Source organism: Narcine bancroftii, chromosome 5, assembly GCF_036971445.1.
Source record: "Narcine bancroftii isolate sNarBan1 chromosome 5, sNarBan1.hap1, whole genome shotgun sequence".
Lineage (NCBI taxonomy): Eukaryota > Metazoa > Chordata > Chondrichthyes > Torpediniformes > Narcinidae > Narcine > Narcine bancroftii.
In genome coordinates, this window is record NC_091473.1 from 146,083,520 (window position 1) to 146,103,860 (window position 20,341).

The following is a 20,341-nucleotide window of genomic DNA, read 5'->3' on the forward strand; positions in this document are numbered from 1 at the left end:
TTGCCAGAGCCGATGTGGGGAGGGGGGTGGGGTGTGAGGGCCTGAGCCTCGTTTGTTCACATCCCTCTGCAGTTGGGTGGATCAGTTCCCGTCCCACTCATTGATGTACCCAGGTGGGATGATTTCACAGGTGCCCCTGTAGAAGTTGTCGAGTGATGTGGGTGATGTCAAAAGCCATTGTATCAGCGTGGGTGGGACAAGGACAGGTCACTGGAGATGTTTACCCCGAGTTGCTTGATGTACCGACCATGTAATCCTGTGAATGGATAATTTAAGAAAATAATGCCCGATGGACGTGACTCCAGCAGACAGACAAGTGAAGAGATAGAGAAAATCACACTGCTGCAATGCAGCCCTGTCCCAGCAGAGGGAGCATTGCTCCACACACCACCAGGTTCCCATTGCCTGGGTGTTCCCTGATCCAGAGAACATTCCCTTCCAGACACCGTCTTCATGGGGTGATCAACATAGAACATTACAGCACAGTGCAGACCCTTCAGCCCCCAATGTTGTTCCAACCCATACACACCTACCAAAAAATACTAAACCCTCTCTACCTCGTAACTCTCTATTTTTCTTTCATCCATGTGCCTGTCTGAGAGTCTCTTAAATGCCTCTAATGTTTCAACCTCCACCACCATCCAAGCACCCACACTCTCTGCATAAAAATTTCTTACCCCTGATGTCTCCCCTAAACTTCCCTCCCTTCATTTTGTGGAGATGTTCCCTGGTGTTTGCTGCCCCTGCCCTGGGATAAAGTTGATGACTTTGTACCTTTTCTTTGTCTCTCATAATCATGTAGCTCTCCATTAAGTCTCCTCTTATCTTTCTACATTCCAACCTTGCCTCATAAGACTTGTTTCCCAATCCAGGCAACATCCTGGTAACTCTCCTCTGCCCCTTCTCCATAGCTTCCTCATCCTTCCTATAATGAGGCGACCAGAACTGAACACAATGTTCGAAGTGTGGCCAAACCTGATATTTAGAGTCGCATCATTACCTCATGAGTCCTGAACTCAATCCCCCCGACTAATGAGACCAGCGTACCAGGGCATGGATAAGGCTTCTCTCCAGGGTGGGAGCATCTACAATGAGAAGGCACGGGTCTAAGGTGAGAGTAGAAAGATTTAAAAGGGACATGGGGGGGACAATTGTTTCCACACAGAGAGGGCGGTGGGTGTGTGGAATGAGCTGCCGGGGGAAGAGATAGAGTTGGGGCAGTTGCAATGCTTGGAGAGGAACAGGGATATTGGGGCAAACGCAGGGAAAAAGGACAGGCTCATGTTGGAACCTTGGGTGGAATGGATGTGTTGGGATGAAGGGGAGATGGGATGCAATGTCCCCTTCCTTCCTACCACCTCTCTATCTCCCCTTCCCCTTTTCCCTTAAGGGGAGACAACCAGTATGGATGAAGGGCCTGTTCCTGTGCCCTATTGTCTGAAAAACGAGCTTTAATGGGGTGAAATGGCGAAGGATATTCACTTCTTGGACTTGCATTCCTGACATACATTTTCCACGGCAGAAGAGAATCCCTGCAGCCATCAACTCCCAAAATGTCTGATAACGCGAGACAACAGATATTTACAAAAGGTTGGCTTCCTGAAAAAATGGGGATAATGATGGACAACCTCAAGCTGAACACAAAGATCATTTCCGATTTGCTCTCTCATGTAGGAAGTTGGAGAACCTTTAAATTACCTTTTAGATCAGCACAGCATCATGGGCTGAATGGCTTGTACTCTGTTCTAATGCACAGCATGGTAACAGGCCCTTCCGGCTCAGGAGCCTTACCCCAATTGACCTACAATCCCTGGTACGTTTTGAGTGGTGGGAGGAAACGAGCCCCCGGGTAAAACCCACGCAGACACGGGGAGAACGGACAAAGTCCTTACTGACAGTGCGGGATTCGAACCCCGGTCCCAATCTCTGGCATGGTAACAATGTTGTGCTCCCCAAATTGTTCAGATCGTCAACCCCTTCAGGGACTACGTGATCCCTCATCAATTCCAGGCATGGAATCCCGGCGCTGGACTGGGGTAGGGGGTGTTGGGGATGGGGGGGGGCGCTGGAAGCCCTGGGTGTTTATATTGACCACTTTGGAGACCCCTACGCTAATTGCTACGCTAACCGTGCTGCCTATGAACTAATTGTAGAGGAGCTGGCTTTCCGGCTTGTGTACCTTCAGCCCGAAGGTAGCAGCGAGAAGAGGTTGTGACCAGGGTGATGGGGACGTTACTCTTTACCTCAGCTATGCCTTTTGTCTTGATCTGTCGTTGGGAAGATTAGCCATTTTTATATTTAATTTATTCATGTGAATTATATCCATCCCCCTCTACTTCAACTTCTGCCCTCCAGCTCTCACCCTGGGAACTCTCTACCCCTGATCCAGGACAGTTTACAGTAGCTAATTAGCTGATAGAACTGTCTTTGGGATGTGGAAGGAAACCCACCTGGTCACAGGGCGAACATGCCAACTCCACACCAACAGTGCAGGGAGAGGGGGTCAGGATTGAAGCCAGGTCTTTGGCACTATGGGAGAGAGAGGTCTACACCCCCCCCCCACCCATTGCCACTGTGCCACCCATGTGCTGAACCGTGTGGTGACGTGGCATTTCCCCAGTGGGGAGCGACATTTTTCACATCAGTTGTTGAGAGAAGACGGGCCCTGATCCACGTCAAGGCACCGTGTTTCCCACACATCCCCCCTGCAGGGCTAGTTGCGGCCCTCTTTCATTCTGACATGGAATTTGGGAATGCTTTCAACTCCGACCCCAGCGTCTCCCTCAACTCGATGGTCAACCACATCAACTATGTGATCGATCTGGCCAGACAAGAACAACATTCCTGATTCTGTACATAGAATCATTGAACACTACAGCACAGATACAGGCCCTTCAGCCCATCTAGTCTGTGCCATGGAACAAATGGGCTTCAAGTTCTTCCACTACAGGTATTTTATAAAAATCTTAGATCTATTTGAACAGATATTATGCGACAGAGGAGAGGTGACTGAATAGAGGTGTATGACTATGAGAGGTATAGATGGGGTGGACAGCCAGCACCTTTCTCCTAGGACATTAATAGCAAATACTAGAGGACCTCTGCACAACACAGCATAGGCAAGTTAAGGGGAGAATTCATGGGTCAGATTTTTACACAGAGAGTGGAGGGTGCCTGGAATGCATTGCCAAGGGAGGTGGTGGAGGCTGGTACAATAGGGTTATTCAAAAGACTCTTAGGATCATGGATGAAAGAAATTGGAGGGTTATGGGTGTAAGGTAGAGAAGGATTAGATTGTTAGGGAGTAGATGCATGTAGGCCAGCCCAACATTGTGGGCCGAAGAGCCTGTGCTGTGTTGTTCCATGTTCTGAATAATTGGCAAGAGTAGACCACCAGGCCTATTAACCTTGCTTCACTGTTTAACAAGAACCTGATTGTCAACTTTGCAGTCCTACCTACCCCTTGTCTGCTTTAACTCTTTGCTTATGTTGAATCTATCCACCTCAGTCTAGAAATGTTTTGAAAGCACTGCTTCTAATGTGCTTTAAGGAATAGAACTTGGGTCATTCTGATGTTCCCAGTGGTGGGAGAGTCAAGGACCAGAGGGAACACCCTCACCATGAAGTGATGCCTCTTTTGAATGGAGATGAGGAAAAATTTATTCACCCAGAGGAAGGGTGAATCTGTGGAACCCGTTGCCACAGTTGGCCATTGAGGCCAGGTCATGGGGTAAATCTAAAGTGGAGGTTGATAGGTTATTGATCAGTGAGGGTATCAAAAGTTATGGGGAGAAAGTAGGAGCATGGGGTTCAAAGGAAAACTACATCAGCCATGATTTGAATGGTGAAGCAGACTTGATGGGCTGAATGGCCTAATTCAGGGCTCCAAGAGGGGGAACATAAATCTCGTCTAGATTGGGTAATTCTTATTGTTTAAAATGGCACCCCCTAATTCTTGGTTCACCCTCAAAAGGTTGCCTCCTCTCCTCCAGTTGGGATTGGACGGTGCAGGGGTGCAGTGGGTAGTGCCTCTGCCTGCCAGCGCCAGGTACAATCCTGACCTCCGCTGCAGTCTGTGCGAGTTTGCACTTTCCCCCTGTAGCCGTGTGGGTCTCCCCTCGGGTGCGCTGGTTTCCTCCCACGTCCCAAAGATTGTGTACAAAATCAAGAGAGGAAGTGATCAGGAAAATGAAGAGAGCCTTTTACCCAGAGTAGGGGTATCAGTAACTAGAGGACACACATTTAAGGTGGGGGTGGGGGGTGGGGAAAGAGAGATTTTACAGGAACCTAAGAGGTAACTCTTTTACACAGAGGTGGTGGGTGTGTGGAATGCACAGCCAGAGGTGGTGGTTGAGGCAAGTACTAATGCAATGTTAAAAATTGGACAGATACATGGATAGGCTGTGTTTAGAAGCAGTCATTTTTTGGCTATGCCCCCTCCAGGGCTCTGTTCCATAACTTTGAACAAAGTTATGGACCTTCTTCCTTGAACTTGAAGCAGTCATGTTTTGGTTTCTTCCGTACTTCTCGACTACCAACTACATAGAAAATCATTAAAAATATGTGGGTTACATGAATTGAAAAGAAAACAAGGCTCTCATGTCAATGTGCTGTAGCCCCAGTTGAAAAACAGTCAAAATTATCCGGAATTCAAGCAAAACAAATCACAGAAAATAAATAGGTAGCGCATCACTGTTACAGCACCCTCAATTGGGAGCGGGGTTCGAATCATGCACCGTCTGTAAGGAGTTTGTACGTTCTCCCCATGTCTGCATGGGTTTTCCCCAGGGGCTCCGGTTTCCTCCCACCCTTCAAAACATGTCGGGGGCTGTTGGTCATTTGGTTGTAATTGTGTGGCGTGGGCTCATGGGCTGAAAGGGCCTGTTATCATGCTGTATAAATAAATTTAAATTAAATTTAAAATGTAAAAAATACGAAGTTGAGTATTGTTTTGGGAAGTGAACAATTGGGGATAATTGAGTTAATTGGCAGGGGCCAATAAAAGGTGGGGAAAGTCAAGGAGCGGCTCAGCAAATGAGTGGGACTCAGGGGCTTTGGCGAGCAGAGGCTGAGGTTGAGCTTGTTCACATTAAGGCAAGGCTGGTTAGTTGTTCATTTGTTTCATTTTCTTTTCCACTGGATTTGAGGAAAGGGAGAGAGAAAGAACGAGTTTGAGAGCAGTTTCAGTGTAAGATGTGGGAGGGTCCTAGAGTCTTTTGACCTCCCGGGCATTCATGTCTGCACCAGGTGTGCTGAGCTGCGGCTTCTCAGGGACCGTGTTAGGGAACTGGAGCTGGTCAAGGAGAGTGAGGACATCATAGACAGGAGTTACAGCCAGATGGTCACACCAGGGCCACGGGAGGAGGACGTGGGTCATCGTTAGGAGAGGGAAGGGGAAGAGTAAGGTGCTAGAGAGGACCCCTGTGGCTGTAACCCTCAATAATAGGTACTCCTCTTTGAATACTGTTGGGGGGGGGGGGGAGAAACAGCCTAGCTAGGTGAAGCAACTGTGGTTGTACCTCTGGCACAGGGTTGGCCCCTGTGGCTCAGAAGGGTAGGGAAAGGAAAATGAGGGCAGTAGTCTTAGGGGACTCAATAGTCAGGAGGACAGATGGGGGATTCTGTGGACACAGTAAGGAGAACTGGATGGTGGTCCAGGATGTTGCTGCTTGTGTCCAAGATATCCTAAAGTGGGATGGAGATGAGCTGTGGTACATGTAAGTACCAATGACATAGGGAGGAAGAGAGAAGAGGTCCTGAAAAGTGAGTATAGGGAATTAGGTAGGGAGTTGAATCAAAGGACAGGGAAGGGAGTAATCTTGGGATTATTGCCTGTGCCACGTGACAGTGAGAGCAGGAATGGAATGAGATGGCGGATAAATGCGTGGCCGAAGGGGTGGAGCAAGGGACCGGGATTCAAGCTTCTGGATCACGGGGACCTTTTTTGGGGGAGGTGGGATATGTACAGAATGGACGGGTTGCCCTTGAATCCCAGGGGAATGAGGATCCTGGTGGGGACATTTACTAAGGCTACTAGAATGGTTGGGGGGAGGACACGAAGCAAAGGAGAGCAGCAAGATGAAGGTTAGACTGCAAACAGAGAAAGCGCAAAGGCAAAGTTTGGGGGTGGAAAGGCAGGTGATAGAGAAGGGAGATGCTCTGCATGAAGATGGAAGGGAGATGATAGGAAAAGAACATAATCAAGTTGTTTGTAAAGATAGGGGCAAACAGAGAATAACTAGTGGGAAATCTCTGAAATGCATATATTTTAATGCCAGGAGCATTGTAAGGAAGGTGGATGAGCTGAGGGTGTGGATTGACACTTGGCAGTATGATGTGGTAGCGATTAGTGAAACATGGTTGCAGGAGGGATGTGATTGGCAGCAAAATATTCCTGGATTTCATTGCTTTAGGTGCGATATAATCACAGGGGTTGGTGTTGCATTGCAGTTCAGGGAAAATAATTCAGTGGTGCTTAGGCAGGGTAGATTAGAGGGCTCGTCTAGGGAGGCTATTTAGCTGGAATTGAGGAATGGTAGTTACACTTATAGAGGTGTATTATAGACCACCTAATGGGGAGCAAATTTGTAGGGAGATAGCAGATATTTGTAATAAACGCAGGGTTGTGATAGTGGGAGATTTAAATTTTCCAAATATAGATTGGGAAACCCATTCTGTCAAAGGGCTGGATGGGTTGGAGTTTGTAAATGTGTGCAGGATTGTTTTTTACAGCAATATGTAGAGGTACCGACTAGAGAAGGGGCAGGGTTGGATCTACTGTTGGGGAATGAGATAGGTCAGGTGCTAGAGGTATGTGTTGGGGAGCACTTCAGGTCCAGTGATCATAGAGCTATTAGCTTCAATATAATTATGGAAAGGGATAGGTCAGGGCCTAGGGTTAAGGTTTTTAATCGGGGAAAAGCTAGATTTGAGGAGATGAGAAAGGATTTACGAGGAGTGGATTGGGACGATTTGTTTTATGGGAAGGATGTAGTAGAAAAATGGAGGTCTTTTGAAGGTGAGATTTTGAGGGTACAAAATCTATGTTCCTGTTAGGTTGAAAGGTCGGGTCAAAAGTTTGAGAGAGCCGTGGTTTTCAAGGGATATTGGAAACTTGGTTTGAAAAAAGAGGAAGACCTACAATAAATATAAGAAACTAGAAATAAAGGAGATGCATGGAGAATACATTGAATGTAAAAATAATCTTAAGAAAGAAATGAGAAAAGCTTTAGAAAACATGGTGAAAATAAATCCAAAGGGTTTCTACAAATATGTCTAGCAAAAGGAGAGTGGGGGATAAAATTGGTCCATTAGAGAATCAGAGCGGACAATTGTGTGTGGAGCCAAATGAGATGGGGGAGGTCTTGAACAAGTTCTTTTCTTCGGTATTCACTGAGGAGAAGGGTATTGAATTGTGCAGGGTAAAGGAAGCAAAGGGGGTCATTGTGGAAACTGTAGTGATTAAGAAAGAGGAAGTACTGGAGATTTTGAAACATATAAAGGTGGACAAGTCTCCAGGTCCTGACGGGATTTTCCCCAGGAATTTGGGAGAAGTCAGTGAAGAAATAACAGTGATTTTTGAAATGTCATTTGAGACGGGTATAGTGCCGGAGAATTGGTGTATCATGCGGTTCCTGTGTTTAAAAAGGGTTTGAGGAGCAAGCCTCGCAATTATCGGCCTATAAGTTTGATGTCTGTGGTAGGTAAATTAATGGAAAGTGTTCTCAGAGTGTCTGGAGAGACAGGGTCTGATCAGGAATACTGAACACAGATTTGAGTGTGAAAGGCCATGTTTGACCAATCTTGTTGAATTTTTTGAAGAGGTGATTAGGAATGTTGATGAGGGAAAAGCAGTAGATGTTGTCTATATGGACTTCAGTAAGGCCTTTGATAAGTTTCACCAGGTTCACCATGTTTTCTAAAGCCACATTGTACTTTCTTTAAAGGTTAGTTTTTTAAAGTTAGTTTGGAAGGTTCAGTCATTAGGTATTAATTTTGAGATAGTCAAATGGATTCAACAGTGGCTGGAAGGGAGATGCCAGAGAGTTGTAGTAGATAACTGTTTGTCAGGCTGGAGGCTGGTGATAAGCAATGTGCCTCAGGGATCTGTATTGGGTCCATTTTTATTTGTCATATACATTAATGATCTGGTAGATTGGATTAGTAAATATGCAGATGATACTAAAATAGGTGGAATTGTGGATAATGAAGAAGGTTTTCAAAGATTGCAGAAGGATTTAAACTGGTTAGAGGAGTGGGCTGAAAGATGGCAGATGGAGTTTTATGCTGAGAAATGTGAAGTGATTCATTTTGGAAGGAATAATTAAAACAGGACATACGTAGTGAATTGGAGGGCATTGAGGAATGCAGTGGAGCAGAAAGATCTGAAGGTAGAATCTCATGGATAGGGTGGTGAAGAAGGCTTTTAGCACGTGGCCTTTCTAAATCAAAGCATAGAATTCAGGAGTTGGGAAGTGATTTTGGATTGTTCAAGGCATTGGTGAGGCCAAATTTAGAATACTGTGTGCAGTTCTGGTCATCAAATTATAGGAAGGATATCAACAAGGTAGAGAAAGTGCAGAGAACATTTATGAAAATGTAACCTGGGTTTCAGCAACTGGATTACAAAGAAAGATTGAGCAAATAAAGACTTTATTCCTTAGAGCGTAGAAAGTTGAGAGGGGATTTGATAGAGGTGTTTAATATTGTGAGGGGGATAGATAGAGTTGATGTGGACTGACTTTTTCCATTGAGATTAGGAGAGAATGAAACAAGAGGTCATAAGTTAAGGGGCAAAACTTTAGAAGTAACATGAGGGGGAACTTCTTCACTCAGAGAGTGGTGGTCATGTGGAATGAGCTTCCAGGAGAAGTAGTGGCAGCAGGGTCCATTTTGTCATTTAAGGAAAAATTGGATAGGTATGTGGATGGGAGGGGAATGGAGGGTTATGGGCAGGATGCAGGTAGGTGGGACTAGAGGAGAGGACTTAGTTCGGTGCGGACTAGAAGGGCCGAGATGGCCTGTTTCCGTACTTTGATTGTTATATGGTTATATGGAAAGTTTGAAATTGGTACCCCTAGTGGTCAGTTAACAACTGGCAAATGCACTTATCCAGCATCTACCAATCCCCATAGGTGCCAGATATCAGGGATTTTACTGTATATGGGCCAAATTCAGGCAGGTGAGATGGGGGTGAATGAGATATTTTGGTTGGCATCTGTAAGTTGGGCCGAAGGGCCTGTTTCCACGCTGTGTGACTAAGTGCATGGGTTAGTAGATGTAATGTACCTCCGTGTGTGGGTGAGTGTTGGGGGGGGTGGGGTGTTCAATGTGGGAGATCAAACGATGATTAATGCAGGATTACTGCAAATGGCTACTTGATGGCATTCAACAGGCAGATGGGCCTGTGTCCTTGCTGTACGTCTGCGAGGTCTGTCCAACCACTTGAAATTCCCCAACGTGGAGCAGTGGAAGGTGACCTGTCATCTCCTGATGTACACCTGGTGAATCTGCCCAACGACCCATCGCCGCAGTGCTTCCTGCAGTGGGATTCGACCTGGGCTGTGGAGAGAGCCATAGCTGATTGTTCGCACCTCTCGCAGCTGGAGGCTAGCCTCATTCCCCCAGCACTGGGCAACAGAGAATCAGATACAGCACACTCGACGCTCGGCTGAAGACGAGCTTGGAAAATGATTGACTGTTGCTATTTAAAGCCCTCGGCCACTGGGGCTGTGAAGAAACGCATGTCTGTGTAATTGCCCAGTCATGACTGCTGTCTAAATCCATCTCTTGGTCGTATCCATTTCTGGGTCACGCGACGCAGCCTTGGTTTACCATACATTGGTGAGCCAGAGATCGGGGAACTGGTCCCTCATTCCCATTCTGACGTCAATCTCCAGGAACGCCATCAACAAATATTGACAGCTGGTGACTCTCTGAAAACCTCCCTGAACTTGAACTGTGATCGTAATTAAAGCTCGCTGCCTCGCCCAGCCCTCTCCATCTCACTTCCCGACACTTCTCAGTCAAGCTGATGTGCTGAGGAGGGAATTTGTGAATTATTTGACTCTTCCCCCTTCACCATCTATCTCGTTTCCTGATCTTTTGGAAATGAGCTCGGTTGTTTGCAGAATACAGCTGCCAGCCTTCTGCTCCCCTGTTGAACAGACTCCCACACACCCTTAGTGGACAGTTCAATCCTAATTTCGGGGAGTTCACATAGGTTTCCTCTAGGTTCTCGGGGTTCCTCCCACATCCCAATGATGGGCAGGTTGGTGGGTTAATTGGCTGCAGTGAACTGCCCCCAGTGTGTAGGTGAGGTGTAGACACTGTGGGGGAGTTGATCAGAATCAGAATTTATTGTCATGAACAAGTCACAAAATTTGTTGTTTTGCGGCACCGTCACAGGGCAAACATTCATATAAAACCACCTTAAAAACAAATTAAAGTAATGTCCGAAAAGTAAGGCAGTGTCTTTGGTTCATTGATTATTCACATTCTGATGGCGGAGGAGAAGAAGCTGTTCTTGTGCCGCTGCGTGCTCATCTTTAGGCTAGCAGAGTGGCTGGTGGGGTAAAATGGGATTATTGTAGTGGCTGAATGCAGCACACAAACATGCTAGAGAACCTCAATTCACAGGAAGTGAAGGGCAACCAACGTTTTGGGCCTAAGCCCTTCGTCAGGAATTTTCCTATGGATGCTGCGTAACCTGCTGAGTTTCTCCAGCATGTTTGTGTATTGCACTTGACCCCAGCATCTGACTTCCTTGCTTAAGGATTAGTGGATGATGTAGACTCTGTGTGCTGAGAGCCAGTTCAAGTTTAAGCTTATTGTCACATCTACCAAGATGCAGGGACAGAGGTTGTTTTGCGAGCAGTCTAGCAGACCGTCTCATGCAGTGTTAAAATGGACCTGAGGTTGCTTGAAAACAACCACGAATACAGCTGCAAAAATAAATCTTTTAATCACTTTGCAAAGCATCGGAACTCCTCTACAGCAAGAAGCACTGCCATGGCCAGCTAGTCTCTCCCCAAGAGAGTCTGCAACATGGCTTACATATTTATACAGACAAACTTTGAGTTTCCCAGAATATTCAAACTTTCACCATATTATTACGCTTTTTAAGACTCTCTTGGGATTCGTTAATCAGAGTCGTGTCCCTTACCCAATGGTTGATAGTCTCTTACTGCTTTTCCATATAAACCAGTGGTTCTCAACCTTTTTCTTTCCACTCACATGCTACTTTAAGCAATTCCCTATGCCATCAGTGCTCTGTGATTAGTAAGGGATTGCTTAATGTGGCATGTGAGTGCAAAGAAAAAGGTTGAAAACCATTGTTTTAATTGTCCCTCATTGACTCGTTATGTGCACGGTTTTGGAACTCTGAAGGAAATGGGCCAATGACCATTTTTCTCAAGGAAAATATTTCAGTAACAATTGGATATAGAGCAGTGATTCTCAGCCTTCTCTTCCCACCCACATCCCACCTTAAGCAATCCCTTACTAATCACAGAGTACCGATGGCATAGGGAATACTTAAAGTAGAATGTGATTGAAAAGAAAAAGGTTGAGAACCACTGATCTAAACCTTTCCTGTTAGTCCAATTGTAATTTGAACTACATTTAAGACATTGGAGTGGAATTAGACCATTCAGTCCATCGAGTCCACCCTGCCCTTCATCAAGGCTGATTTCAAGTCAAGTTTATTATCATCTAATTGTGCAAGAACAACCCAATGAAACAGCGTTCTCTGGTTTTTGGTGCAAAACACACAGACACGCAACCAGACATAACACTCGTACAGACAAACAATACATATGCAGAACAAATATTTCAAAAATAAATATTATTTCATGAATATGAGAATCTCAAATGGTTAGTGTGAGCCGTTCCTTTAATCGTTCATCATTCTCTCCGCCTGTGGGAAGAAGCTGATCCTCAGCCTGGTGGTTCTGGCTCTGATCCTCCTGTATCTCTTTCCTGAAGGGAGCAGCTGGAAGATGCTGTGTGCAGGGTGGAAGGGGTTCTCCATGATTTTGTACACTCTCTTCAAAGATCCTGGCAGATAACGTCGATGGGGGTGCGGGAAGGGGGAAGGAGAGAGACTCTAGTGATCCTCTCTGCCGCTTTTATGGTCCTGCGGATTGACTTCTGATCCTTTTCTCTGCAGCAAGCATGATGCCCTGTGATGCACCCAGGTCGTTCTCAATAGAGATCCTATAGAACAGTGGTTAGTTAGTTAAGTGAACTCCAAGGGACTTGGAGCTTTTCACTCTCTCTACTCCAGAGTTGTCGACGTGTTGTAGAGGGTGGTCGTTCCTGGTTCTCCTGAAGTCCACGATCATCTCCTTTAGCATCCATTTCAACCCCATTCTCCTGCCTTTTCCCCATAACCCTTGATTCCCTTCTTGATCATGAACCTATCTTCATCTTAAATATATCCAATGACTTTCTCTCTTGAACTCGATCCCGCAGTCATGGAAGGTCAACACACTGTATGCCTTCTCAACAACTCTATCAATGCCTGCAGATGCTTTTAAACATGGATTTAAACTGGAACTAAGGTTGCTTGAAATCCAACATGAATACAGCTGCAAAAACATGGGAAAGACACAACATAGCACTCAGTACTTTAAACAAAGTAAACAAGAACATCGGATACAGCGATCTCTGATACACACACACACACACACACACACACACACACACACACACACACACACACACACACACACACACACACACACACACACAGTAACTAGCACACACTTACTACACAGGGACTTTAACATGTATTCCTGGTTCCCTGTTCCAACAGGATATGGCTCAATGCTAAGTATTCCTATACTATACGACGGTCTGGGTCTCAGTGTAGTGCGTACCTGACCAATTACTCCTACAGCATGCCCATGACCTGGCATAGAGCAGTGTTCATAGTCAAGGCCAAGGAGCAGAGAGGATGATCTGCTGAATATGGAGGGCTTTTAAAGTGTAGTAAACTTGGGAGTCCAGCCCAAGTAATCAGTAAGTGAAGTAAAGGGGCCAATGGTCAGGTGTGCACTAATGGGTGGGCAGAGTCCCACCTTGAATGGCAGGTGATGTGACTTCTGAACTAAGTTCCAGACAGGGAGGTCACGCGACCTTCCACAATCCACTCTACACCACCTTCTTCTTCTTCTTTGGCTTGGCTTCGCGGACGAAGATTTATGGAGGGGTAATGTCCACGTCAGCTTGCAGGCTCGTTTGTGGCTGACAAGTCCGATGCGGGACAGGCAGACACGATTGCAGCGGTTGCAGGGGAAAATTAATGGGTTGGGGTTGGGTGTTGGGTTTTTCCTCCTTTGTCTTTTGTCAGTGAGGTCTTAAATACATTTACTGAAGTCTCCTTCAATGGGCAGAAAATTCCACAGACTCACTAGCCTCTGGGAAAAGCAGTTCCTTCTCATCTCTGTCCTAAGTCTACTACCCCGAATCTTGAGGCCCCCTCAAAGTTCCACAGCAGGATTGTCCAGCTACATGAAGATCAGTGTGGCCAAGTCAGGCACAACAATGACCCCTCAGAGCCTTTTGCAATGGTGTAGTGCAAGGTTGTGTCTGCACCAACTCTCTTCATCAACTTTTTCAGCCTAATGCTCGAAAGGGCCGCAGAAGATCTTGATGACGAGGACGATGCCTACATTTAATACTGCACCGATGGCAGCCTGTTCAACCTGAGGCGACTACAGTCCCTCAAGACACTGGAGCAACCCATTAGAGAACTGCCCTTCACCAACGATGCTGCCCTTGTTGTCCAGACAGAGACAGCCTTGCAGCATATCACATCCTGCCTTGAGAAGATTGCCGAGCTCTTTAGACTGGAAGCCAACTTGAAGAAGACAGAAGTTCTCCATCAACCTGCTCCTCAGGTAGAGTACCATCCTCCCCACATTACCATCGGTGTCCATCAGTTCAGCTCCCTGGGATGCACCATCTTGTCAGATGCCAAGATCGATACAGAGGTTGACAACAGACTGGAAAAGGCAAACAACGCATTCGGCCGCTGTTCAAATGGGTCTGGAACAACAAGCTTCTGAACCAAGGCCCAAAGTTCAGTGTGTTTGTACTGATCACCCTCCTGAATGACTCCGAGTCATGGGTCACCTACCGTCACCACCTACAACACCTTGAGCCCTTGTTGCCTCTGCACCATCCTCAACATCCACTGGAGTGACTTCTTCATCAACATTGAAGTCCTCGAACAGGCGGAGGTTAGCAGCATCGAGACCATGCTGTTGAAGACGCAGCTACACTGGGCAGGGCATGTTTCTAGGATGGAGGGTCATCACCTCACCAAGATTTTGCTGTATGGCAAACTCTCCACTGGCCACCGTGACAGAGGGGCTTCGAAAGAGAAGTACAAGGACTTAGAGCCTGACACCTTGTCCATCACCAGTGCCCTGCTCCAGCCTCCGATCACGCGACCTGGCGATGCACCTTTCACTGGTCAGTCTCCTCCTTTGAGAACATGCAGGGCTGGCCTTGAGGACAAAAGGAGGTGGAGGAAGAACCGTGACACGGCAGCACCAAACTCAGTATTTCCTTTGCAGCCACCGTAGCCCGGCATGTCTGTCCCGCATTGGCCTCGACAGCCACCAGCGAACCTGCAGCAAACGTGGACAGGCCCCTTCCTAAATCTTCATTCGCAAAGCCAAGCCATGAATGAATGAATGATGAAGGGGCCAATGGCCAGTTGGGCAGAGTTCAACCTTTAATGGCAGGTAATGCGACTTCTGACGAGGTTCCAGGCAGATAAGTCATGTGACCCTCCACAATCCACACTACACTATCCAACCTTGTCTTAAATATATTCACTGCCTGCACTGGTTCAATGGACAGCGAATTCCACAGATTCACCAGCCTCTGGGAAGAGCACTTCCTCCTCATCTCCGTCCTAAATCTACTCCCCTGGATCTTGAGCCCATGTCCCCTAGTTCTGATCTCCCCCAATCAATGAAAACAACTTACGGACCTCTATCTTATTTTTCCTTTCATAATTTTATGCATTTCTATAATATCCCCTCTTTTAAATTCCAAAGACTACAGTCCCAGACGACTCAATGTCACAATTTACCTCATGATTTTACAAACTTTCTATCTCCAATCATGTTCCAATGCAGTTAGTTGAAAGTCATTGTGGGTGTCACAGTAGCAGGGCTCTCATACGTGTCAGCGCTGGTGGAGTTGAGAGGAACCGACAGCAGCAGATGATGCAGGTTACAGTTCAGTGGTGATTTACTGCAAAGCCATTTTTTTTTAACTTAACTGCTGTAAAATTAAAACCTCTCCAGAGTCCTGCAGGTATGGTGTATTCAGCTGCATATCACACTTTTAAAATTATTTTATGAGCTGTTTTATTAGCCTCAGCCCCCACCCTGGGATGCAGTGAAGGAACGAGGGAATGTTATTTGTGGATGGAGCTGAAATCCATAGCTTCTCTCTGCAAGTCTCTCTGTCAGCATCCAGCCGGTGTTAATGCCCCACTGAACTGCCATCTGGACGCAGGCAGGCGATTGTAGAGATGGATTCCTCTCACTGATTATTAAACCGCTCTTTAATGTCAGGCATCTTTGGCGTCTTAAATTGAGTAGCCTTCGAGTCATAGTTGTAGAGACATACAGTCCACGCCGACTAAAATGTTCCACCTGCGCTTTAAAATTAATTTAGTTAAAGCACACAGATATGCTGGAGGTATTCAGCCAGCCTTGCAGTGTCCATAGGAGGTAAAGATATATTACCACCGTTCCAGGCCTGAACCCTTCTTCAAGGTACAAGCAAAGAACAGGAAGGGGTCAGAAAGACTGTAGACTGGAAGTGGGAGGAGTCCAGACCAACAAAAGGTGTGAATTAGATATGATAAGTGGAGAGGTAAGAATTGATTTTGGCTCTGTGAAACAAGACAGAGGAAAAGGATAAAAGAAAGAGAGAGAGAGAGAGAGAGACAGACAGAAGGCCCTTTTATAGTGAAAATTAGCGATTTGTAAAGACAATTTTCCTCTGCCTTTAAAGGAGTTTTTATTCACAAAAGCCACGTTATTGCCTGCTCACATTTCAAAAATAAAAGGCGGATTTACTGTTTATGCTGAAGACTGGAAAGGCAGATCGCGCAGTCCTTTTATGTAGCTCAGAGCAGTGTGATGACTTTCCAGGGCAAAAGGGAGTGGGATGTGTAGCACAGCAGTGGCTGCCCCGCTGCCTGACAGCTCCCCTGCCCCACTGCTTGACAGCCTCCTGCCCTGCTGCCTGACAGCCCCCCCGCTCCACTGCCTGACAGCATCCCACCCTGTTGCCTGACCACCCCCCGTGCTGTTACTTGACAACCTCCCCACACCACTCCCTTCTCCATTCCCCTCCCTCCCTCTTCTAATCCCACTTCCTCTTGCCCCATCTCCTTCCTATCAGCCCCTCACTGATCCTGCCACCGCACTGCTTGACAGCCCCATCAGGAATGGGTGGCATGAGGCAGCGAGCGGCGATTTGGGGCAGAGTGAGGGTGGGGGTGGAGTGCTGGAAGGGGGAGGTGTGAGGGAGAGGGAGGAGTGAGGAAGCAGGAAGAGTGAAGGAGGGGACAGAGTGAGGGAGGGGTAGGCGTGGGGGAGGGGCCGGATTGAGGAAGGGATTGGCATGAGGGAGGGGGTGGAGTGAGCCAGCACAGTCTGACAGTTCCACTGGCTGCTCTGTGACAGTGCAGCGGGGCTGTCTGGAAACATCTTTACCCCAAGTGTGTGGATGAGTAGCTGACTTGAGGGGGAAGGAAGTGGAGCCCATGGGAAGTGTGGAGGTAGGGGGTTGGGAATGGGAGCTGCCATTAACTCAATGGGCCAAATGGTCTCTGGCTAAACCAAAGTCACATCAGATGCAAAGATCTCTTGGCTGCCTTCTCTCTCTCTCTCTCTCTCTCTCTCTCTCTCTCTCTCTCTCTCTCTCTCTCTCTCTCTCTTTCTATTCAGTAACTAGCTCACTCTTACTTGACAGGGACTTCAACATGCACTCCTGGTTCCCTATTCCAATGGGGTACAGGTCACTGCTAGGTACTCCCACACAATGTTGCTCAGTAGAACAAGAATATTTCAATGTACTCAAGTACATTGGAGTTGGGACCCTGATAAACTTGTGTGGGGTAATAAGGCATTGATAACTTTATAAAGAATGCTGGACACAGGGTGATGGTGAACGTATAAGAAGAGTTGTAACAGGACTCTTCTGAGCTCAGATGGGGCTGGGACTGGGGCTCCAGTGAGTTTATAGGGCATGTGGGGAACAGGCTCCTGGTGAGTTTAAGGGGAGTTTGAGGAATAGGGTCCTGGTGGGTTTAAAGGGAGTTTTGGGAATGGGGACCCAGTGGGTTTAGGGGGAGTGTGGGGAATAGGATCCAAATGAGGAAAAAGGCATTGTGGGGAATGGGGTCTCGGTGGATTTAAGGGGAGTGTGGGGAATGGGGTCCCGGTGAGGAAAAGTAGAGTGTGGGAATGGGGTCCCGGTGGGTTTAAAGGGAGTGTGGGGAATGGGATCCCAATGAGGAAAAAGGGATTGCGGGGAATGGGGTCCCGGTGGGTTTAAGGGAAGTGTGGGAAGGGGGTCCCAGTGGGTTTAAGGGAAGTGTGGGAAGGGGGTCCCAGTGGGTTTAAGGGGAGTGTGGGGAATGGGATCCAAATGAGGAAAAAGGCATTGTGGAGAATGGAGTCTCGGTGGGTTTAAGGGGAGTGTGGGGAATGAGGTCCCAGTGAGGAAAAATAGAGTGTGGGAATGGGGTCCCGGTGGGTTTAAAGGGAGTGTGGGGAATGGAATCCCAATGAGGAAAAAGGGATTGCGGGGAATGGGGTCCCGGTGGGTTTAAGGGAAGTGTGGGAAGGGAGTCCCAGTGGATTTAAGGGGAGTGTGGGGAATGGGATCCAAATGAGGAAAAAGGCATTGTGGAGAATGGAGTCTCGGTGGGTTTAAGGGGAGTGTGGGGAATGAGGTCCCGGTGAGGAAAAATAGAGTGTGGGAATGGGGTCCCGGTGGGTTTAAGGGGAATGTGGGAATGGGGAGGGTGGGGTTTAAAGGGAATGCAGGGAACAGGATTCTAGTGAGGAAAAAGGGATTGTGGGGAATGGGATCCCGGTGAGGGTAAAACTGCAGCTGGAAGTAGAATCCCCTTAACGAACATGAAAATGGGGACCCAGTCTTGAAAAGGAGTGCTGGGAGCATCAACTAGTAAGCCGGGTGTTGAAACATTGGGTCTTCTGAATAGTTGGTGAGAGGAGTGATTGGAGTTGGGAGATTTCCTGCTGCATTCGCAGACATGTCTGTCCAGGTGATGGACTGAAAATGGCCTTGTTGACCAAACTTACCCGTCTCTGCTTCCTGCTGCAGAATCTCACTGATAAGAAACGGAGATAAGCTGCCGGCTCACGAACACTTGATCGTGCAGGAATACCTGGACAAGCCATTCCTCCTGGAGGGATACAAGTTTGATCTCCGCATCTACATCCTGGTGACCTCCTGCGACCCCTTGCGGATATTTTTGTATAATGACGGGCTCGTGCGCATGGGTACGGAGAAGTACCACGCACCCACCGATGCCAACTTGGTAAGCCGATTCAGACACGAGGGCTTCAGTGTCGAGTAGCAAAATACCGCAGCTGTAGGGGAATTTGAAATAAAGCACAAGGAGTCAGAAACAGTATGCGGGTCAGGTGATAACTGGAGGCAGAAAGGGTTAATGTCTCAGGTCTAGAGTTGTCAGTTCACTGAGTGAAAAGTCTGAAACACTGGACAACAATTGTTTTTCAAAAGGTTTGCTTCGTAAAAAAAAATTGAGGATTATGATAGACAACTTTCAGGCTGAAAGATAATATCAGATTTGCTGGACAAGATTCAGATTCAAATTTCAGATTTATTGTCTCAGTACTTTTGGATCACAGGACCGTCGGAGGAGGAGCGAAAATCTTGGCAGAGAGGTAAGTGGAAGAGAGGCAGTTTAAAAAGAGCTCAGAGGGCAAAGTGTTAAGCAGAGTGTTGATTTGTGGGAGATAATTGGCAGGAACAAATCGGTAAAGAGGAGCAGCCAGTGAAGGAGGGAAGCTTTGAGGCTTTGGCTCGAGAGGCTTCCGAGAGCTGAGGAAGAGCTTGCTCTCAGTGAGGTAAGGCCGGTAAGTTTCTTTAATTAACTTAGGAGTAGATAATGGAGGCAGTGTTTAGGGCAGTCCAGGGCTCTGGTTGTAGGATGTGGGAAGTCAGGGATGGCACTTTGTTCCTGATGACTACACCTGCAAAAGTGGCATCCAGCTGCAGCTCCTGACAAACTGAGTTAGGGAACTGGAGCTGGATGAACTTCGGGTCTTAAGGGAGCCAGAGGTAGCGATCGACAGGAGTTTCAGGGAGGCGGCCACCCCTAAAGGTCAGGAGACAGGTAACTGGGTGACTGTTAGGAGAGGGAAGGGGAAGAGACAGAAAGAGCAGAGCCCCCCTGTGGCCATTCCCCTCAACAAGAAGACTGTTTTAGATGCTATTGGGGTGCACGATCTATCAGGTAATGACTCTGGCACAGAGGCTGGCCCCCTGGCTCAGGGGAGAGAAGAGAAGAGCTATGGTAATTGGGGACTTATTGGTTAGGAGAGCAGATAGGAGGTTCTGTGGACAAGACTGAGGCTGCTGGATGGTATATTGTCTACAAAGTGCCAGGGTCAGAGAAGTCTCTGATGGTTTGTATTACCAAAGTGGAGAACCTCATATTTATCCACATTGTAGTGCATTTGCCATGGATCTGCCCAGTCCCTCAATTGATCCAAATCACACTGGAGCTTCCTGACCCCCTCTTCCGTGCACACAACCCCTCCTAGCTTAGTGTCATCTGCAAATTTGGAGATATTACATCCAATCCCCTCATCCAGATCATTAATGTAAATTGTGAACAGCTGGGGTCCCAGTACAGATCCCTGTGGCACCCCACTGGTGCCATTTATCCCAACTCTCTGTCTTCTGCCAGCCAGTTCTCCATCCATATCAATACTTTGCCCCCAATCCCATGAGCCTTTATTTTGTAAGCCAGTCGTTTATGCGGGACCTTATCGAAGGCGAGCAGCCAGATGTCATGGTCCATGTGGGGACCAATGACATTAACAGGAGTATTGATAAGGTCCTGAAGGGAATATAGGGAGTTAGGAATTAAGTTAAAAAGCAGGACCTCAAGGGTGGTAATCTCAGGATTGCTGCCTGTGCCATGCGCCAGAGAGGGTAGGAACAGGACATTGTGCAGGATGAACGCGTGGCTGAAGAGTTGGTGCCAGGGGGGCAGGGGTTCAGATTTCTGGATCATTGGGAT

General features: G+C 47.3%; 1 protein-coding gene across 5 annotated transcripts in view; it reads left to right on the forward strand.

Annotated features, from left to right (window-relative positions):
• ttll7 (tubulin tyrosine ligase-like family, member 7) overlaps positions 1-20,341 on the forward strand; it is a 272,031-nt gene that overhangs the window by 140,892 nt on the left and 110,798 nt on the right. For all 5 annotated transcript variants that reach the window (XM_069939351.1, XM_069939355.1, XM_069939350.1 and 2 more), the window contains exon 7: positions 18,391-18,607. In XM_069939351.1, the coding sequence (XP_069795452.1) occupies positions 18,391-18,607 (217 nt within the window). The remainder of the gene's footprint in view (positions 1-18,390; positions 18,608-20,341) is intronic.